Here is a 23,772-nt window from a genome sequence, read left to right as displayed (position 1 = left end):
ACCGTAACTCTAAGTAACCGGAACTCTATTTTCAACTCCTACGCTTACTATTATTTATTACTTTGAACGAAGATATTTTACTTTTAACCAATTATGATATTAAATGCGCTCTAGTATTATCTTGCTCCAATTTATTTGTCCGAAAAAGTAGTAGACTGTATGACTTAAAAAATTGTACTTTTTTTAATTTATGGAAAAGTATATTGGTCAAATTATAAAGAACAACACACGACACGACGATCTCATGCGAAAAATAATAGAATGTAGGATTGAAAACCATCGCGGAAAGGGAAAGTTACATAGATCAAATAAAGAATTGGCTGGACGTAGAGTAGCATGTACCAGGAGATGAAGGAAATTGCATAAGATTGGATGAAATTGTAAAGACAAAAGATTCTCTCTTAAATTTGAATAGAAAAGAATCTATATTTTATCATATATATACATATATCGGAGAAAACTAAAGTTTATCAATATTATCATATATTCTTCATTCACACATATTGATGAGCCCAACTGTAGTCGGTTAATCTCCTATCACAACATTATGACACGACATGAACCTTCTCTTTAGCATAAATTACAAATGCCTTCCATGGCATCTCCATCCTTTCATTTTTCCTTCTATTACAGTATTTATGTAATCGTCATATCGTGCCACCAACATGAAAGAAAAAGAAATCCTCTTCTGTTCCCAGTCATCGTCATAATAAATATATGTTTATCTTACTAAATTTAAACTTTTTCATTCGTTTTTTGTTCTGTTCAACTTCATACCTCGTATCCGTTGCCTTTTCTTCATCTGAAACGCACAGCGCGTGCTGTATTTAGGCGTTTTTTTATTATACCGGATCCGGTCCGGATCCGGTGATTTTTACCGGATCCGGTAGCTCCTGAAAAGTGCCGGATCCGGCCAGATTACCGGATCCGCCGGACCGGATTGCAATCCCTACTTCCATCCCTCACACTTACACCCTTTATTTTAAATACCGGGCATTTCACCCACTGGCATTAAGTCGAAAAAAGAAATGTTAATTTACTTCCAAACTCTTAACTTGGTTAAAAATAAAAAAGGCTTCGAAGAACTTGTCAAAGTTTCAGACTAAGTTATAAATTATCTTCTGAAAACGACTTGTCAGCCGAAAAAAAGTCACGCCAACGGCAAAAAAGACAATTTATGGATCCGCAAAGACACTGATGATATTTAAAGGTACCGTGCGAATACAGACTTCACCAGCATTACTGTTGTAATAAAGCGTTGGGAGAAGCTTAAGGTTCAGAAATCAGAATGGCGCAATAAGGTAAGAGAAGGTGTAGCTACTTTCGAAGAAGCTCGACTTGAACACCTGGACCAAAAGCGCCTTTAACGGAAGTCTCGACATACGAGGGTCATGCCAAAAGAAATTAGATACTCAAAAGTTACCGACTTTATTCTTTATTACAGCTATCTATTTTTTCGAAGTAGTCACCGTGAACACGTATACACTTTTCCATCCGTCTAAACCACTTAGAAAATACCGATGACCACTCTTCTTTAGATACCTCAGAAATTTCATAATTATACGCAGCCAGGGCATCTTCTTTGTTCTCAAATCGCCTTCCTTTTAATTTTTCTTTAATTTTGGGAAATAAGTAAAAATCGCAAGGGGCTAGGTCGGGGGAATATGGCGGGTGGGGCAAGATAGTCACGTTTTTTGAGCTGAAATAGTCAAGTGTTCTAGCAGAAGTGTGAGGGGCAGCGTTGTCATGGTGCCAGAGCAGGTGCTGAGTTCCCGATTTCGGCCGCTTGTCACACCAAGCTGACAGTACTCTGGGGGCACAAACTGTCACATACCATTCAGAGTTGACTGTCCTTTGATCTTCTAGCACTATCGTAGCAATATGTCCCGTCTTGCAGAAAAATGAGGCAATCATTTGTTTTTGTGTACTTCGGGTTCGGCGACATTTTGTTGGCGTCGGCTCATCTTCAAAACACCATACTGTGGACTGCCGCTTTGTTTCGGGGTCGTAGTTATATAGCCATGTTTCGTCACCTGTAAGTATATCATATACATTTTTTTTCTCGCCAGCGTCGAATTTATCTATCATAAATTTGCACCAATCTACGCGGCGGTCTTTTTGCAAATCGGTGAGTTTGTGCGGCACCCATCTTGAACAACGCTTATGAAGGGCCAGATGATAATGAATTATAGTTTGCAATGCTGCTGATCCAATACCCAGCTCACGCTCGAGCTCTGCATATGTAATTCGTCGGTTCGCACGAACATTTTTTTCCACAGCCTGTACGTTTTCTTGAGTGACTGCGGTTGGCGGCCGTCCGGTCTTCGCCTCATCTTCAAAGGTCTCTCGTCCCCTTTTAAATTCAGCAAACCAATTAAAAACAGTTGCACGTGAACAAGCAGACTCGCCAAAAGTTGAAACTAAAAGTTCAAAACACTCTTGAGGTTTTAAACCTTTTTTAAAATCATAATAAATCATAACACGAAAATCACGTCGAGTGAGCTCCATTGTTGCGAAAATTTCCCTCCAAAATTACCCAGAAAAAAAATAATTAAAAAAGGAATCCTAACATTTTCCGAGTGTTCCATATTTGAATTTATTAGCAAATAACCTACCTTTACAATGGTGTATAACTGGCCAGTATCGATCAAATGACCATAGAGTATCTAACTTCTTTTGGCATGACCCTCGTAAGCTGTCCCACGCATACACATATAACGACCAAGGGCAGCTTTATTGTGCACAGTGCGACCGGACATTTAAGACTTAGTTCGGTTTTGCGAGCCATATACGTGCTCATCAGAGGAAATTATAAAGGTCGCCATTGTCGGATACGACATGAAGGACTATATATGTTGTAGTAAAGTGCTGCGACATTACTGCCGACTGCATTGCTGCCTTTATTTATTTATTCTAAGGAGTACCAAGGCCTACAAAAACATTATGCATATTTAGGTTACAAATCTACAGGTACTTATTCACAGATAAAAAAAGAATAAACAATATAAAAAAACCGGGCTAGTGCGAGTCGGACTCGCCCACCGAGGGTTCCGTACTTTTTAGCTTTTTTGCAAACTTGTTACTTGTGAAAATAAAAGCAATTAACTAGGATCAAAGTTGTTTTTTATTACACTTTTTCTTTTATTTTTCTTGATATTTTTGCGTATCGAGGTCTACTGAATAGTAAGTTTTTAAAGCTTTATTATAAAGGCGTATTTGTTTTATATTTTGTGTTAAGTACGAGTATTATTGTTTTACTGTTTGCAATCACAGCACCAAAATGAGAAATCAGACTTTTTAATGTTTAGAAACGAATGTTGCGAAAATAATTTAATAGTTTCCTAAAATGCACATTTTTTTTAATTCGCACAAATAGTTAGTTTGCCAGTTGAATAAAACATTTTTCTTTATTACGAAAAGGTAAGCATTTGACCACAATCTCACCTGATGGAAAGTGCCGATGCAGTCTAGGATGGAACATGCTTACCTAAAAGATGTCTATTCACTCTCGATTTAAAAAGATCCAAGTTATAGTGGACCGGGAATAGATTTGCAGGAAGTGAATTCCACTCCTTAGCCGTTCGCATGATAAAGCTGGAGTTCTGGAAGCGTAGCGTTTAGTGTGAATCAGTGGTAAAGTAACGACGTAAGGGTGAAACGCAAGTCCGCGTCTAGTCCCACGGTGGCAGAACGGAGATGGGGGGATAAGATTATGTAATCCCACACACACACACTCCCCGAAATGTATCCTGTAGAATACCGATAAACAGGCTACCTTTCTACGGTGGTCTAGGCTCAACATGACATGACAGTAATAATACGAAAAACATCCCGACATACTCTAAAATGCTGCAGAAAAGTATCATGCATATTTTACGTATACTTTACTGTAGATATCGCAAAGTTAATAGAATCTAAAGCTATTTTTACCGCTGCACCGTTACAAACGGTATATATTTTCAGGGTTCCGTACCCAAAGGGTAAAACGGGACCCTATTACTAAGACTCTGCTATCCGTCCGTCTGTTGCTAGGCTGTATCTCATGAACCGTGATAGCTAAACAGTTGAAATTTTCACAGATAATGTATTTCTGTTGCCGCTTTAACGACAAATACTAAAAAGTACGGAACCCTCGATGGGCGGGTCCGACTCGCACTTGTCCAGTTTTTTCAGTACTTGAGACTCAAATAAGAAAAATGTGATATGTATGTCCACAAAAGTGACCTTTTTAACTCCCGACGCATAAAGAGGGGTATTATATGTTTGACGCCAATGTTTATCTGTCTGTGGCATCGTAGCTCTCCAACGGATGGACCGATTTCGATGCGGGTTTTTTTGGGAGAAAGCGAGCTTCTTTGCAGTGGTTCTTGTCTATGTTTGATAAAAATCGATCGATCGAGGAGGATCACCCTTTTTCCAAAATAATGTTAAGCATTTTTGGCATACAATGGATTTTTTGGCATAATGCATAGGTTTATAATATGTTTAATTTAGGTATTTAGTTATTTTAAAATGTGTTTGACCCACCCGCCTTAGGTTGCCTTCAATTCAAAATAGTCTTAGAGAAAAATAAAGCATAGGGGTCACCGACATATTACGTCACAGCAATAGGGGGAGGGGGAGTCATGCCAAATGTGACAGTGCATGTTAAGAGGAAAGACGGCCTATCTCCATACAAAGTGCCCATTTTACTCACAGGATATTGATATTTTGGAGAATATTTTGACATCATTTGATATATAAATATATTAACCATAGCTATGCCCCTACGTTCCAGTTTTTTCGAATTTTGTAGTATTATAAAAATTAGGAGCGAAAAACAGATTACATACAAAATAAAACTCCTATATTATTACATATATAGGAATTAGAAGCATTTAAAATTAAAAAATTGAAAAAAATGGTTGTGGTTGCAAATAGCTGTGGTTGATATACAACAAATTTTGTCAAAATATTTTCAATAATTCTAATATTCAGAGAGGAAAATGAGGACCACGTTTATATGAAAAGGTGGTTTCGTGCGGGTCCTCCACTTTCGTCCTAAAGAAATAGGAAAAAAACCTGACAAAGGGGGAGGCCGGATCCAAACAGTCGATATTTTGTGTGACGTAATTAATGGACGACGCCTTATTTATTTATACTTAACTACGGTCTTTTAATTTGGAGCAATTTGGTCGACATTGAAAAAGCGTTCATTCGACAGAAAAAGTGCATTCGTGCGACAGCCAACGCTTGGATCACGGACAGCTGTAAACCACTGTTTAGGAAATTTAATGTTTTGCCTATTATATCTGACCAAATCTGCTAAAACTGTACCTAACGATAACAGCTAGTAATAATAATATGTTGTGATAATTATGTATATACTACTGTGTGACATGTAAAATTATTTATAATTTTATTAATAAATATCTTAATCTTAATCTTAATCTTAATATAATCTTAATCTTTGCCTTGCATGTACAACAAAAAAGCATGTCTATTTGTGAAAAAACACCCTGGACTTTTTAAAAAGAGATTTGATGTTTTTGCCGGAAATCGTAGAGCGCAATATAAGGACTTGTTATATCAGCCTCCTTCACATTCTACTGTATACCACAAAAATGCATACAATATGTGTATAGTTATATTCAACAGTCTTTCTTAATTTAAGTCAATCTGTATGGAATTAATAAAGCTCTATTCATTCATTCATTCTATTCTATTCATTCATATTCAACAGTCTTCCTGATGAGCTAAAGCAAATTAATAGTAACCAATTTAGTAATAAGATTACAAAATGGCTGTCTGAAAATTGCTTTTACAGTGTTAGGGAATTTTTAGAGCAGAAATTAGTAAAGTAAAATTTTCAGTAGTAGTGTTTATGTATATTTCTTACATCTTATTTTTAATGTATTCTCCCAATGACTTTAAAATAAATTATATACGACATCCATTTTGCAATTTTACTTTTAATATCAAATTTTAATTTATCGATGTTAGTTTTATAAGTTTTATTTATTCTTGGACATTCTATTATTTAATTTTCGAATTGTTACAAGTGGATGTTATTATTATTATTATTTTACTATGAAAAATTTAGCCACTATTTTATTTTCTTAATTTTTCTATACTGATTTATTTTATGTTAATTTTTGCATGTCGTGTCTTCGACTGAATACTGACACTTACATGTAAAACCTTTTCTGTTATCATCTTGTACCATACGTATTCTGGCAAATAAAGAAATTCTATTCTATTCTATTCTATAAAATAAATAAATAAAATAAATATTATAGGACATTATTACACAAATTGACTAAGTCCCACAGTAAGCTCAATAAGGCTTGTGTTGAGGGTACTTAGACAACGATATATATAATATATCAATATTTATAAATACTTAAATACATAGAAAACACCCATGACTCAGGAACAAATATCCATGCTCATCACACGAATAAATGCCCTTACCAGGATTTGAACCCGGGACCATCGGCTTCATAGGCAGGGTCACCCACTAGACCAGACCGGTCGTCAAAATGGTGAATAAATTCCTCCCCACGAACATTACATTACCGAGAATCGTATCCACGCACTCATAAACACGAGATCAGGTGCGCCTGAGACCATTATTTATGGGCAGCTTTGTGCTGAATATATAGTAATAGTATGACTCTGCAGTGTAAATGGAACAGACAGAATGACTTTGTTCTCTTGAAAGCATTCACTGCTGCACAACGGGTCGTGGTTTAAAGCTAAACTCTTATCTGTGTATGATAATGATCCTGACCTAATTATTTTTAATTTTTTTTATTAGTTATTGCTAATAAACAAAAAGCGGCCAAGTGCGAGTCGGACTCGCGCATGAAGGGTTCCGTACCATTTATGACGTATTAAAAAAAATCTACTTACTAGATCTCGTTCAACATTTTACCACTTTGGACAGACATTATATTTATTTATTTATTTAATCTTTATTGCACAAAAGAAAACCTTATAGTACAAAAGGCGGACTTAATGCCATAAGGCATTCTCTACCAGTCAACCTTTGGGCAAAGCAGAGAGATTGTGGGCGGTGCTACTTTAACAACAACAACCAAATATAATACAATAACATACCATACATACATAATACATACATACACCACTTTAGAAGTGTCTCTCGCGCAAACTATTCAGTTTAGAAAAAAATGATATTAGAAACCTCAATATAATTTTTGAAGACCTATCCGTAGATACCCCACACGTATGGGTTTGATGAAATTTTTTTTTTTTAATTTTATGACGTATTAAAAAAAACTAGGTACTTACTAGATCTCGTTCAAACCAATTTTCGGTGGAAGTTTGCATGGTAATGTATATCATATATTTTTTTTAGATTTTTCATTCTGTTATTTTAGAAGTTACGGGGGGGGGGGGGGGGACACAATTTTTTTCACTTTGGAAGTGTCTCTCGCGCAAACTATTCAGTTTAGAAAAAAATGATATTAGAAACCTAAATATTATTTTTGAAGACCTATCCATAGATACCCCACACGTATGGGTTTGATGAAAAAAGATTTTTTGAGTTTCAGTTCTAAGTATGGGGAACCCCTAAAATTTATTGTTTTTTTTTCTATTTTTGTGTAAAAATCTTAATGCGGTTTATAGAATACATCTACTTACCAAGTTTGAACAGTATAGCTCTTATAGTTTCGGAAAAAAGTGGCTGTGACATAATCGGACAGACAGACGGACATGACGAATCTATAAGGGTTCCGTTTTTTGCCATTTGGCTACGGAACCCTAAAAAATAGAAAACCGGCCAAGTGCGAGTCGGACTCGCCCAAGGGTTCCGTACAAAAATTTACAGTTTTCAATATTTCTCCTTTATCTGTGTTATAAGACATTGCTTTTTTTTTCACTTTCTTAAAAAAATATTTATTGACAATAACAATATACATAATGGATATATACAGATGATTACTATAACTAGCTTATATCTAAAATAGGCCCTTGAGGCATTGTACCAAGGATGCTGGCGGCATTTCCTCGTACGTTGTGCGAGGAAGCCGCCAGCTCTTCGGTCACCAGTTACGTCAACCAGACGTTTCGCGATTTCTCCAAAAAACTTACGCGCGTGTGTGTGTGTGTGTGCTTCGTACCAAATTTCAAGATTCTGAGTTCACGGGAAGTACCCTGTAGGTTTTGATTCCCTTGCGAGTGTCGAAAATTTGCGGCATAAACTGCTGTATCTTTTGATTGCGTTGGCTTAGAAGTTTGATTTTTTCACAGCTCCAAGGGACAGTAGACCTGAGTATTTGATATAAAGTCCAGCTTGATACCTCCACGCTTTCACGTTCCTGTGAAAAAGGGTCTTGACAGACAGACGGACGGACGGTCAACAAAGGGATCCTATAAGCTATAGGGGTTCCGTTTTTGCCACTTCGAGGTACGGAACCCTAAAAAACACTTAAAACTTCACCAAACTACGAAACAGTTTTTTGGCGAATGAAATACACCCAATTTATACTTGCGTTTACTGTCTAACCTAATTAATAACCAAACCAACAACCAAGCACTATGAAAACAGGTCGCCTTGTTTAGATATTTCCTTACCAAGTGACCCATCTTAACTGTTCCTGAGTGCATACTGATTATTAAACTAAATATACTAACTTGGGTTAGCGCATCTAATTAATAACAAACTTCTTAAATATTGTTTTTGATGAGAAATGATTTTTTAATTTCTCATGCTTTGAAAGTGGATCGTTGGTGTTCTAAAAAGTGCAGAAAATTATAAGTTTCTGTACTAGAGCATTTTACTTTCCCAGTACGTTTTTTCGTTTATATTACGATAAGCAAATAAAATTTCCTGTTTTATATTTAACTCCCCATTCCATAAATCACGATATTTTTACCTAAATTGTTGATTGAAAATACCCTCAAGAAAAACTATACAAGTATTAAATACATCTGTATTTTACTCTCCTCGCATTCTAAATGAAAAGAAGAGTGTTTAAAGGCACCATTTCAGTCTCGGACTATTGGCGCTCTCACTGCGTTTGAGCGCCAAACTGCCTCGACAGAAATAAGTGCCTTTCATCGCTTGGTTAACAATCTACTATTTCTGCTCTGTAACAATTTTGTCTAAGGTTTAAAAAATTAAATGTTATTTTCCTATTGTTGCAGACATCCACAAAACGCTTCCCGACTGTCAGGCACTGCCAAAATGGTGATAGTCCCCTAGAGAAGTGATCGGAACTTGTTTTGTTAGAGTGAACAAGATGGACGCGAAGAACGAGACGCAAGATATCGAGCTCAGCGCTCAGGGGACGAGCAATAAACCCAGGTATTTTAAAATTTGCAAATTATTCCACATGGGAAAACTTCTCTAATTTTTAACCGACTTCAAGATTTCTAAAGGAGGAGGTTCTCGATTCGGTTGTATGTTATTATTTTGTTTTGTTTTTGATGTTTGTTACTTCATAACTCCGTCATTTCTGAACCGATTATAAAAATAAATGATCTAATTTATACATATACAGATTGGTCCCGTTTTTGTCAAAACTCAGTTCTCAATCGAGGGAACTTTTCTTATTTTTCAACCAAAATTATGTATTCATTCAGAACTTGCAGCTTTTGACAATTTGTATAGACGTTTCTGCTTGTTAAAAATTAACCCTTAGGTCGCATGGTCCGACTGACTAGTCCGATCAATCGGAATACGAATATATTTTTTTCCCGCTGGCTCGATTGATCGGAATATAAGGACTTCTCTAATTCTCGTAGTCCTACTATCGGAGTAACGGGATTTTAAAAGTTCGTCTAGTTCGATCGATCGAACCACGAGACCTTGAAAAATCCTCTTAATCCGATCACACAACTTTTATTTTTCCTGTTAGTCCGACCGATATTTTTTGGTTAATTTTGTACTCTACCAACATCTGGTTTTTAACACTTTTCTGGTAACAAAAGTGTTTTGTTACTTTCGACGTGATCCTGGGTAGGAATGGAGTCGATTGGCATCAAAAACAACAACAAAATGACCTTTTTCTCGCACCCTGTATGTTTTACCGGAAATCTGTTACCGCCAATTTTCATCAATTTGAAATCGAGGGATGGTCTCTTAAGGCCATTTTTACCTAGCAGCACGGGATCTGGTAGCTACCCTTACTGACCCAAAATCTAATTCCACCCTGTAGGTAGTGTAGGTATATTCTTAACCCAAATTTTATTTTAATTTAAAATCTTACATATTTATCAGAGAAAATATAGAAAACTTACCAATTGCCAGTGTCTAGTAGTGAGTTAAGATGAGATAACGTTTACGTGTCATTAGCCGGACTTAGCAATAATATCAAGTCTACAGTTATGTCCGATCAATCGATCCAACAGGAAGAAAACACGACCTCGTGGTTCGGTCGATCGAACTAGACGAACTTTTAAAATCCCGTTACTCCGATAGTAGGACTACGAGAATTAGAGAAGTCCTTATACTCCGATCAATCGAGCCAGCGGGAAAAAAATATATTCGTATTCCGATTGATCGGACTAGCCAGTCGGACCATGCGACCTAAGGGAAAATTAAATATATTTAAGTTTTATTTTTCACATGTACAAAATACGCACGGACTTATGGACTGACCTAATAATACTAATCCCTTCATTTTAAACAAAGTCAAATTACTCTCCCTATTTTTCAGCGATGTCGCCTTAAAATCAGACCTCCCAGAGAGAGGCTCCTGGGCCTCCAAGCTGGACTTCATCCTCTCCGTGGTGGGCCTCGCCATCGGCCTCGGGAACGTGTGGCGGTTCCCGTACCTCTGCTACAAGAATGGTGGTGGCGCGTTCCTGATACCCTACTTCCTGACGCTGTTCCTGGCTGGTATACCCATGTTCTTCATGGAGCTGGCTATGGGGCAGATGCTGACGATTGGTGGGCTGGGCGTGTTCAAGATTGCGCCGATTTTTAAAGGTGGGCTCCTTTCATTCAGACGACCGGTCTGGCCTAGTGGGTAGTGATCCTGCATAAGAAGCCGATGGTCCTGGGTTCTAATCCCGGTAAGGGCATTTATTTGTGTGATGAACACAGATATTTGTTCCCGAATCATGGGTGTATTCTATTTATATAAGTATGTATTTATCTATATAAGAATGTTCCATCGTCGCCTAAGTACTCATTGTACGGTCAAGTCTGAAAATACAGATATGGACGATAATGTGCCAAAAATATGTATATATGGGCAATAAGGTCGTGTATAATAAGGCAATAAGGTTGCGTGTGTGTGTGTGTGGCCGTGTAAGATCGTGTGTGTAGGTCTTATACATATTTTTAGGACTCTCTTCGTAGCGGTATTTTCAGACGTCACTGTACCTACAACCTTTGCTTAGTTTGGGGCTAGGTTGATATGTGTAAGATGTCTCCTGATATTTATTTATTGGTCAGGTTTATTGGTCAGGTTTATTGAAGCGCTGGTGGCCTAGCGGTAAGAGCGTGCGACTTGCAATCCGGAGGTCGCGGGTTCAAACCCCGGCTCGTACCAATGAGTTTTTCGGAACTTATGTACGAAATATCATTTGATATTTACCAGTCGCTTTTCGGTGAAGGAAAACATCGTGAGGAAACCGGACTAATCCCAACAAGGCCTAGTTTATCCTCTGGGTTGGAAGGTCTGATGGCAGTCGCTTTCGTAAAAACTAGTGCCTACGCCAAATCTTGGGATTAGTTGTCAAGCGGACCCCAGGCTCCCATGAGCCGTGGCAAATGCCGGGACAACGCGAGGAAGAAGAAGGAGGTCAGGTTTATCAAAATTACTAACCTCATTTATAAATCATAGTTTCTAACACTTTTTCTTCTGTTACATTTTATCCTTCTAAAAAACACTAAAGTAAAAAAAAATACGGGAGGACAACTGAATTAAGTTAGGTGTATCAAGAATTGAATGATATGACATCCTTATATTACATGCAAGCTCGCAAATTGTATGTCATTTAAATATTGTTTGAATGAAACAGATTTTTGTAATTCTTTCACAAGTTTTCAATTCAATCGGTTATTTAAAATTCAAAACGTAGTTAACAAAAAGCCCAATTTAGTAAAACAATTCATCCATTTCTAAAAAGTACTCAGTAGAAACGACAAGTTAAACAAAGACGTATATTTTATTCAGAAGAGCCCATTTTAAATTCGGATCTCGACCCTCGCTGTTTTCCGCAAAGTATTTGAAAACATTTGTCATCTTTTGGAATCCAATGATTTGCGGAATGCTTTCAATTTGGGGCGGGAAAGGGACGATATTTTACCAAAGATCTGTTTTAAGAAGAGCAAATGAACGTCGCACTTTGGGCTGGTTCTGCCAAAAAGAGGACATTCGTACTTTTTTGAGAAAATAATTTTTCAAAAAATGCTATTCGATGAAAAATTTTACATTATTTTTCGATAGTTAAATAGTATACTAATCATAACAAGTTATGGATATGACGTGTATTAGGGTATATGAGAAAGAAAAAAAAAACAAATATATTTCTTTCATTTTTTAAACGAATATTCCAACTAGTAATAAACTTGAACAAAAAAACACTTTTTTTATAATGTGGTCAATAAGACGACACACTCTTAACTTGTGATTATTATTATAGCATTTAACTATAGAAAAATACTGTAAAAAAAATCGAATGTATGTGGACTTTTGATAGAACAAACCTGCTTATCATTTCGTATTCTATAAAAGTAGGAAAATAAAGTTCTGAAACGAAGAAGACGGGTTAGCTACTAGTTTCCGAGAAACAAGATACTTACATATTTTTGGGTACCATACAAAAAAAAACAGACTTTATTTTTTTCTGCTTTTAAAATGCCTCATTTTGAAATAAAAAATCCACTACATTTATTGTTCCTTAATAAAATTAATTTCTCAAAAAAGTACGAATGTCCTCTTTACAGCCCACAGTGCGTCGTTACTTTGCGATCAGTTATGTTTTTAGGTAGGTAGGGACCCTATTCCTAAGCTTCTGCTTCCAGTCTGTCTGTCAGTAAGTGTATCACGCAGGTGTAGGTAAACAGTATTTTACAAGCTTTTATTTCAATACTTTCACCTGTTCCGTTGTCTGACAACCAAGTCTTGCAAATCAAATTTGACCCACTTCCCGGTTTCCGATGAAGATGAAAATTTGCATACATATGTAAGTCGGGTGACAATGCAATATTATGGTACCATCAAGCTGATCTGATGATGGAGACAGGAGATGGATATAGGAAGTCTGTGATCAATCAACGCAACGTTATTGTGTTGGGGTTGCCAAAAACTTATTTTTCAGATGTTTTAATTTGAGGTTTTGAACAAAAAATATGATATTACGAAGTTTTCTGTCTGTGAATGGGCTATACCCAACGAACTGCTGTAACATAATTAATGGTTATATTATATTAAATATTGGACATTATTACACAAATTGACTAAGCCCCATAGTACCTACGCTCAAGAAGGCTGTGGGTACTCAGACAACGATAAAAATAACAGTACACTCGGCTTCATAGGCAGGGTCACTATCCACTAGGCCAGACCGGTCGGTTATATGTTAATGAATGACTTTTATGATAATGAATTATTAAAATAAAATATTTACAAGTAACCGTCAATAGTACATTACGATACAAGTGCGAAAAATAGGAAATTCGAAACGAGTGGCGATAAATTAAAACACGACCGAAGGGAGTGTTTTAAATCGACACGAGTTGCGAATTACCTATTCGCACATGTATCGTACAACGTTTAACAGTACATATGGCCCTTTAAATGTTCGACACAGTAACATAATATGCTACTTTTCGCACTAGTGCTATAAAGTAGCCCCATATGTACTGTAAAAATATTTTTGACACACTTTTATTGCCGACTGCACTTTCTCTTTTTTGTATGTCTATCAAGTACTTCTCGAGACCTTTCAAATGAGCCTAAACTCAATGTGTAAGTTTTCCCATCGAAGAGTTGCTTTGGCTACCTTCCGACTGCATCATCAGATCAGCTCCATTTTAGTATACTATTGCATTGTCATCGGAAATACAGAAGTATACCAAATTTCAGCTCAAACAGACACCAGGAAGTGGTTCAAATTTAAGTTACAAGATTTGAAGCACATATATATATATATATATATGTAGAAATATACAAAAAAGATACGCGGTGGAGCTAAATAAAAGTGTGTAAAAAAAAGTGTGTAAAAATAAAAACAAGCTCTTTCAAAAGCGTGAAGCGATGTCTTTTGCCTAGGAGTCCTAGAGACATGAGTAATAGAATAATTATTGTTCAGGCATCGGCTACGCGGCAGCCGTGATGTCCTGCTGGATGAACGTGTACTACATCGTGATCCTCGCGTGGGCTATCTTCTACTTCTTCATGTCTATGCGATCAGGTAAAATTATAATAATGTTAGTCGTTTTGATCTTCCGTTATTTTTTTTTTAAGAATACATGTCATATAGATAGATAGATATCTTTATTTCATGATTGAAAAATATAACACTGTTTTACATCAATGTCGAATGATGTTTCTCTTCATCATAATCGTTCAAACATTATATGTTAACAAAAACCGTCATTTATGAAGAAAAGCATTAGAAAACGTATCATTCAATAGGGGGTATTATTGTAATGTTCTGCCGCCAGAGTGCAGCACTAGCACATATTGTAACTTATACATACAATGCCTTAAACAGTTTTTTGAGAAGTTTTCATTATGACATTGATGCATCAAGGCGGTTTACAGAGAGTCTATCGCGAAACGCGAAAATCACAATTGCGTTATCTACTTCTCTGTCGCTCGAATATGCAAGAGTGATAGAGAGGCAGATACCGAAATTTCGATTTGTGTTTCGGCGTTCGCCCTCAATATGTGCTAATGGCGATATCTTTTTTGATATAAAATTAAGTTTTAAAATAATTTACAGTACATATGGGGCTACTTTATAGCACTAGTGCGAGAAGTAGCATATTACGTTACTGTGTCGAACATTTAAAGGGCCATATGTACTGTAAAACGTTGTACGATACATGTGCGAATAGGTAATTCGCAACTCGTGTCGATTTAAAACACTCCCTTCGGTCGTGTTTTAATTTATCGCCACTCGTTTCGAATTTCCTATTTTTCGCACTTGTATCGTAATGTACTAATAGGTATTCATAATTGAAGATGTTTTACATGCAAACAAAAACAAGAATTCACTTTGGTATTAGAATCGTAAACACCATACTTAAATAGATCGGGATATGGACTGTGATTACCTTTTGAATTGTTTTCGAGCTCCCGATATTCGGAAGTCGAAATATGTCTAACACAATACAAAGGTCGATTTAAGTCTAGTGAAACTAACCCTGAATCAATCAGAACTGTTATAGTAAACACCTTGCCAAGCCTTTTATAACTTTGATTAATTATACAGCTATCACTAATTTAGTAGACCTGAGATTCAAGTACTTATATTGAGAATAAATAAAGCATTGTCTTAACTACATTAGTTGAACTTTCCAAATCCGAAATACGACAGAGAATTTGTCATTTTTCCAGAGGTTCCATGGAGAAACTGTGACAATTACTGGAACACGGCTTCTTGCGTGAACCCGTATGACCGCAAGAACCTCAACTGCTGGTCCTCCTTCAACAAGACCACCTACTGCGTGCTCAACGGACAAAACATTACTAAAGTCGCCCTTTCTGACCCCGTCAAAGAGTTCTGGGAGTAAGTTATCTTCAGCATCCCTATTACCATTAATATAACCACAGATGGTCTCAACAATTACAAGAAATTCGATTGCTTGTCGTCTTCCGACAAGACCATCTACTGCATGCTCAGCGGCCAAAATATTACTAAAGTCGCTCTTACCAAACCTGTCAAGGATTCTTGGGAGTAAGTCATCATTTATTTTATCTTTTGTATCCAATACAAACACGAGAACTTCAACAGCTAATGTCCATCAACAATGCCCCTTACTGTCTTCAGATTTTATACTCCATGGTCAAAATAAAGCATTTCTGAATAAAGTTTTTACAGTCCATACTATCCTTAACAATCTGTAATTTCTTCCTTACAGACGACGAGCCCTTCAAATCTCCAGCGGTATCGAACACATCGGAAACATCCGTTGGGAGCTGGCCGGTACCTTGCTGCTGGTGTGGGTGTTATGCTACTTTTGCATCTGGAAGGGCGTGCGGTGGACCGGAAAAGTTGTCTACTTTACTGCTCTGTTCCCGTACTTTCTTCTGACTGTGCTACTGATCAGAGGTTAGTCAACAATTCCTCTAGATATGTAGAAGGCACCTGCTGGGGTTTGGTTTTATGGAACTTCTGTACCTGGAAGGGCGTGCGGTGGACCGGAAAATTTGTCTACTTGACTGCGCTTTGCCTGTACTTCCTTCTCACCGTGCTCAGTAGTTATTCAACAATTCCTTTCGATCTCTAGAAGACTGCTGGTGGTGGAAAGGCGTGCGGTTGACTGGAAAATTAAGACCTAGCTAGCTCTGCATGATATTTGGAATGAGAAAGTATGACAATGTCATCATTAATATTAAATTAGCTCAATGATTGTGCGGAGTAATAGGGTCGGCAACGCGCATGTAACTCCTCTGGAGACTGCTTACCATCAGGCGGGCCGTATGCTTGTTTGCCACCGAAGTAGTATAAAAAAAATCTATGAAAAGATAATGTCTATAATGACATTTGCTCACATTGTTCTATAGTCGTTGCAAAGTTAGCTTATACGGACTCTATTACTAAAACCTATGATTGCTTATAACCATTTTTTTCATGTTCCAGGTATTACCCTCCCCGGCGCGATGGAAGGCATCAAGTTCTACGTGATGCCCAACATGTCCAAGCTGTTCGAGTCAGAAGTGTGGATCGACGCCGTCACGCAGATCTTCTTCTCGTACGGACTTGGCCTTGGCACTCTCGTGGCCCTCGGCAGTTATAACAAGTTCACTAATAACGTGTACAAGTAAGTTTAGCTTGATATAATTATTTTCGCATAATTGCGTTTGACATAATTTCGTAAAACGTAATTTTGGTTGGCAATAAAACTCGTAAAGAATCGTTAACTTGCTGCAACAAAGCGGGGCACTTCTAGATGAGACACACCCAGGACCGGGATAAGTGGCGAACAGGAAGGCTCAGCAGTGGCCGATGATGATGGTCAAAGCGAAATACAGTATGGCTTAAAATACCAAATTTTAACCGCCAGTAGGCAACTGTTGAACAGGAAGGCTCAGCAGTGGCCGATGATGATGGTCAAAGCGAAATACAGTATGGCTTAAAATACCAAATTTTAACCGCCAGTAGGCAACTGTTGTTAAGTTTTTTGTTATCTTATTGTTGTTGATGCAAAAAGAGGGGTTGATATGTTTAACGCCAATGTCTGTATATCTGTGGCATCGTAGCTCTCCAACGGATGGACCGATTTCTATGCAGTTTTTTTAACATGAAAGCGAGCTTAATGACGGTTGGTGGTTCTTAGCTTTTGGACTCAGGTACGTCCTTAAACTACGTCCAAAAGAGAGGTATGGGCATTGTCAATGTCATCTCGCTTTGTGTGGTAGGGCACAGCACAGCGGATGTCATTCCAGATCTAGAGCGGAGCCCAACTGGGGAAGTACCTCCACCTTACAGAAAACAGCAGCCAAATAACACTAGACCCTACTCATAGTGTTGTGTTCCTGCCGGTGAGTAAGGTTGCCAGAGCTTAACTAGGGGGGGCGCGTTTAGGGTCGGCAACGCGTATCTAACTCCTCTGGAGTTGCAGGCGTACATAGGCTACGGAAACTGCTTACCATCAGGCGGGCCGTATGCTTGTTTGCCACCGACGTAGTATAAAAAAAAGCTATGTTTGATAGAAATCAATCCAGCAGTTTGAAAAGTATCAGCTCTTTTCCAAGGTATTTGTGGTCTAAAGTGGATATTTTTTAATTGAATAGTTATTTTGATGAGCTGTAGAGACAATTTGAATTGTGAAATAAATGGGATCATGATTAGACCTGGTGCGCGCTTTGATCTGGTTTTGACACGACCTTTAAGATCGCTGACGATGATTGCGGCATGCGAAATTAAGTGAAAATCGTATCAAAATCATTTCAAAAACAACAAATTGTTAATGTATTAATATACCGCTCTAGTGCGCGTGCGTATGTCGAAAAATGAAAGGGCCATATATATGTACTGTAAAACTTTGTACAATACACGTGAATAAAGGATAAGGAATAAGGTAATTCGCAACTCGTGTCGATTTAAAACACTCCATACGGTCGTATTTTAATTTATCGCCACTCGTTGCGAATTCCCTACTTTTCACACTTGTGTCGTAATGTACTATTTTAGTCTTATTACACATCTGTAAATTTTACCTTGATAATGCGGTATCTGACACAACCATTGTTTATATTTTTAATCTAAGTAGATACCGCGAAACTCCAGACGTAATGTTTATGTATCATTATTTTGCTTCCGATAACAATATTTCCGAGAAGTATCAGGAAACGAGTATAACATTTTATCTCTTTACATAAGTATGTACTTAAATCGTATTTAAACAATGATTATTCGGCGCTTAGTATTGACATAGTAATGAGTTGATGAAAATGAATTTAAAATTATACTTAGTAGGTAAGTTCAATTCGAGACCTATCTATAATACGTGTAAATCGTTTTTTTAAATATCGAGTATACCTACAGTTTTGGAGCCTCGGTGGCGTTGATGAATACTTTATATTAATTAAGACAAAAATAGAATATATAGCAGTTGCTTTAGAATGACCTTTAGCTCTTAATTCGACAGCAAAGTGAACATAACACAGCACACAGACAAGGTTACAGTGAGTACAAAGTTTGTTAGGTACAGACCTAACAAACGTCTCTTTTTAACCCAGTTTTTGACTGGTAGAGAATGCCTTAAGGCATTAAGTCCATCATTTGTACTTAATATTTTATATGCAATAAAGCAAAAGGAAATAAATAAACATAACTTTTGACCCTCTTTTAAAATTTTTCCTAACGCAAATCATCACGACTTTTGATTCACTACTCTTTTTTGTATCTTTCTTGTGTCATTAGGTATGGATTTAATTATAAAAATCGTTGGTTAGTGTAACTAAATTAATATTAGCCTGCTGATTGATGAGATCTTTATTTGGTGTCCATAAGTGCATTGTGATATTCCTCATTGGAAAATAAACTATCTTTGTCTTAATGCCCTGTTCCAGAGACGCGTTGATAGTATGTACCGTCAACTCCAGTACGTCCATGTTCGCCGGCTTCGTCATCTTCTCTGTCGTTGGCTTCATGGCCCACGAGCAGCAAAGACCCGTCGCTGAAGTTGCTGCCTCAGGTAAACATCCTGCCTCGCACAGCTAAACCGTGGAATGAACCTGCACTATTTCCTGACCAATATGACCTTCAGACCTTCAAGAAAATCTTAGGCCTCCTTCCCACGAAGTCGTAACGACAGATAGTCAGGCATCGTGGTCTGAATATTTCAATGGAGGTGTTCACACGACAGTTGACACGATGATGGTTATCGTCCTGTCGTGGCTTGTATATTTAAACGGAGGTATTCACATATAGTACGGTACAATTACTGTCGTTTCGACATAGTGACAACGCGGCCTTATAGGCCGGCAACGAAATTGCAACCCCTCAGGTGTTGCAGGCGTTCCTGGGCTATGGTGATTGCTAACCATCAGACGATTAGTCTGTTAGTTGCCTCCAATATTTAAAAAAAAATTAACACAATTTCAGATTATCATTTTCAATCCAAAGTTTACTATTAATGGAAGCGGTCGAAGAATTAAGGGCAGGTTATACAATGCCACACCGTTAAAAGCCTACTTGGTGAAAATCGGTAACCACAGCCTCTGGACCCTTGAAATATCAGGGCTAATGATGCCTTTAAAAATCTGTAGGATCTTTTTAAAAGAATCTCTTGCTGAAAGGTAATTCAGATACTTTCGATGCCGGTAGGCATAGGTTACAATCGTGAGTTTGTCTTCGAGAATGCAGAGAATGCTTGAATCCTTTGGAATGCAAATAATGTTCTAGTACAATGACAAATGAATATCGTCATTAAAAAGTCCTGCTATATTTCGAAGCTGATCACAATAATTATACATTTTATTCAAAATTCTCATATTTCCTTTAATTACTTCAGTCACTACATTTTTTAAATAGATTTATTAAAAAAATACTTAAGGCTAAGCATACAATCATCATCTACCTCGCGTTCTCCCGGCTCATGCTGGGAGACTGAGTGCCGCTTGGCTACTGATCCCAATAATTGCGATAGACCATCTGACCTTTCAACTCAGAGCCAGCTCATCTGGGTCAAGGTTAGGTATACAATACAATATTTTCGCCAAACTGAAGACAGTTTGTTGGCGAATATTACATGAATCCCCTTACATTCCAGGTCCTGGTCTAGCCTTCCTCGCCTACCCATCGGCGGTTCTCCAGCTCCCGGGTGCCCCGCTCTGGTCCTGCCTCTTCTTCTTCATGCTGCTCCTCATCGGCCTGGACAGCCAGTTCTGCACCATGGAGGGCTTCATCACAGCCGTTATTGATGAGTGGCCGAAGCTACTGAGGAGGAGGAAGGAAATTTTCATTGCGATTACGTGTGTCATTTCGTATTTGGTTGGGCTGTCTTGTATATCTGAGGTGAGAGGTTACTTTATGATTAAATATTTGTTATCATCATTCTCAACTTCTATACGTATAGTCAGTATCAATAGTAGCGTATAAAACAACGCTCCAAAATTATCTGACGTACCGTATAACTTTTCCCAATACAGATAAATCTCTAAAATTCACGTTAAAAAGCATATCGTTATTTGATCCGCCATTTTTGATGCTGATCTTACTACTACTGACTACAGTTAAGCCGAGAGTTGGGGCTATAGTTAAATGCGAGTTAGGAACTATACCAAGATTTAAAATAGTTAGAAATAGATGAGTTTATATGGTCTAATTCTCTAACTTTGACGATATTACTATGAGTTGTGGTATTTGAAAATTAAATTATAACCTTGAATGATTAGGTAAAATGAAACCTTCGTCAACAGATAAATCACTTATTTTGGTATGTTATAATATAATTATGTAATATTAATACATTGAATGTATTGCATATAATTCCTTCAATATTTTGTGTGTATTGCATTAGGTTAGACATAGACATAGAATTTATTTATTTAACACCACATTGAAACATGTTTACAGGCAATACTACAAAACATTACAAGCCTTAAAATGAAACTTAATTAGGCACAAATTTATGTTTACATGTAGATATAAAAAACTTTTAAAATTATGATGCTAAAAAGGAGCGAACCTCAGCATGTGTTGCAGCAGGCTTACCTACTACAACGCTGGTTTTCAGGCCGACCCTTCGTACAATACGAATTTACTTGCTGCTTGTCGGAAACTGTATGGCTAAGACTGTTTTAGTTTGTGTAGAAAATAATATAGGTATGCAAATATATGTTTATGTTTATGGATATATTTATAAGATTATACTGTATGATACTATGACATATGTGATAGTAGGTTTAATGTTTAGGCTAAATAAATACGTTGGGTAATAAAGTATATATTGAGGAAATAAATGAATGTAATAATTTTACTATAAGTAAGTACCGAGATTAACAAAGTTGAACGGCGCATAAGAACGATTTCGACCACTACAGATACGACGGCTTTACTCTAGTACCAGGAGGTAGCATGCTTTGAAATTCTAGAAGTTGTTGTTTGAGTTTAAATTTTAAAGTACTAATTGTATTTAAGTTTTTGATAGGTGGCGGTAAGTTAGGTATTTGAAATATCATGTTATTTCTCCAGGGCGGTATGTACGTGTTCCAAATCCTGGACTCGTACGCCGTGTCCGGCTTCTGTCTGCTGTTCCTCATCTTCTTCGAGTGCGTCTCCATCTCCTGGGCCTTCGGCGTCAACCGCTTCTACGACGGCATCAAGGAGATGATCGGTTACTACCCCACTATTTGGTGGAAGTTCTGCTGGGTCGGATTCACGCCTGCTATTTGTATTGTAAGTTTTTTTCCGTTTGTGTCAATTTCTTAAAATAGTTCTGCTTGTAAGTTAATCTTTTGGATCATATCAGTCAGAAGCTGTACAGACCCCAAATTAAAAAAGTGCAACGGATGAACATTTATGTGGATTTTCAGAAAAAAAGTGTATCATTTACTTTTTTCCATAACCTAAACACTTTTGGGTTATTTCGTTCAGAATTACGAGGACTATTAATTGAAACAAAGAAAAAAAGACTCCCCAGTTTTTCATACAAATTTTGGGGGTGTTTTACAAAATGTATGGAAAAATGCGTCACAAAACTGTATTTTTTTTCCTTTTTAAATCGATAGACCTCGTGATTTTGAGTAGAAATAACCGAAAAGTTGATGGTTTTTGGAAAAAAGTAAACGGTACAACTTTAACTGAAAATATTACATGTACAGGGTATATATTAATGAATAGGTAATAAATGATCGCAAGTATGTGTAATATATATGTATTGGTAATTATCGCTTAGTTTGGATTATTAATCGTATGGCGGTTACAGACTGGTTAAAAGAAAATACAGAAAGTATTCAAAATTTAAATTATGCATTTAGGTTTTTGAAATCTTCAGTGTATTTGGTGATGGGTCACTCGAACACCATGTGGTGTATAGTCTTATCCGGATTCGCTCCATCCCCACTTGTGGCAAAGTGGATTGAAATTTAGATACATTTGATGAACAGTATACATTCATCAAATAGATTGAAACGGTGTTAAACTCTTGTCCTTTGTTACCAAAATGTGCTAAGACTTCTGATTACATGTATTTAAAACCAGGACACTTTAATACTCGTACGTAGTTGCTCTATTGACCAGCATTCCAAAAGTTTAACATAGAGTAAATGTTAATGATTTTCTCAAAATATTGTAAATTAAATAAGCTTTTGTTTTTAGTTTTAACAGTATTTCTTAATATGAGAATACACAATAAAATATGAATATGAGAATATGGGGATGAACAGACAGCCCATTGTGTGACTGCGGTATAGAAGATCAAACCATAGACCATATCGTGAAACGATGCCCTAAAAGATGCTATCAGGGCGATCCTGGGGACCTCTATAATCTAACACCAGAAGCCGTGGATTGGTTGTGCTATCTCGATTTGGATATATAAGTCTATTTTTTATTTATATTATATTATATGCCTACTATATGAAACGCCATACGATTAAATAAATAATATGAGAATAATAAACTAAATATATCGTTTTCTTCCTCCAACAGAGCGTGTTCATTTTCAACTTGGTGCAATGGACTCCAATCAAATACATGAACTACGAGTACCCGTGGTGGGCGCACGCGTTCGGCTGGTTCACGGCGTTGTCCTCCATGCTGTGTATCCCAGGGTACATGGTGTATCTGTGGCGAGTCACGCCGGGTACTACGAGCGAGGTGCGTTTATTCCATGTATCAATACTATCAATGTCCTGGTAAAAGAGAATAAATAGCGACCATAGAGATGTGGCATTTCCGAAAGTCCATTTCAAGACTCTGACTTTGCCATCTTAATCTTATAAGCCAATACCTTTATTGAGATTCTTGATGTCGTCCAATTTTGATGTTACTTAGCTACTACTGTTGATATTCAAATTACTGTGCCTGTCCCAAAAATACTACTGCTGTTATATTTGGACAGAAGCCCTTGGATATTAAATGAGTCTTTGAGTCATTAAATGTCAAGCTTTTGATCGTACTCCGTGTAAA

At 37.1% G+C, this 23,772-nt stretch overlaps 1 protein-coding gene across 1 annotated transcript in view; it reads left to right on the top strand.

The window, feature by feature from the left end:
* LOC133530615 (sodium- and chloride-dependent GABA transporter 1) overlaps positions 1-23,772 on the top strand; it is a 30,202-nt gene that overhangs the window by 3,627 nt on the left and 2,803 nt on the right. Inside the window, exons 2-11 of the mRNA XM_061868617.1 lie at positions 9,154-9,313; positions 10,668-10,939; positions 14,275-14,376; positions 15,528-15,699; positions 16,052-16,242; positions 16,774-16,954; positions 19,209-19,333; positions 20,411-20,655; positions 21,835-22,038; positions 23,293-23,460. Coding sequence (XP_061724601.1) covers positions 9,249-9,313; positions 10,668-10,939; positions 14,275-14,376; positions 15,528-15,699; positions 16,052-16,242; positions 16,774-16,954; positions 19,209-19,333; positions 20,411-20,655; positions 21,835-22,038; positions 23,293-23,460 — 1,725 coding nt within the window. The 5' untranslated portion in view covers positions 9,154-9,248. The remainder of the gene's footprint in view (positions 1-9,153; positions 9,314-10,667; positions 10,940-14,274; positions 14,377-15,527; positions 15,700-16,051; positions 16,243-16,773; positions 16,955-19,208; positions 19,334-20,410; positions 20,656-21,834; positions 22,039-23,292; positions 23,461-23,772) is intronic.

The sequence above is a fragment of the Cydia pomonella genome, chromosome 23, assembly GCF_033807575.1.
Source record: "Cydia pomonella isolate Wapato2018A chromosome 23, ilCydPomo1, whole genome shotgun sequence".
NCBI lineage: Eukaryota > Metazoa > Arthropoda > Insecta > Lepidoptera > Tortricidae > Cydia > Cydia pomonella.
The sequence above is the reverse complement of the archived record's forward strand: the minus strand, read 5'-3'. Positions and strand labels throughout refer to the sequence as shown.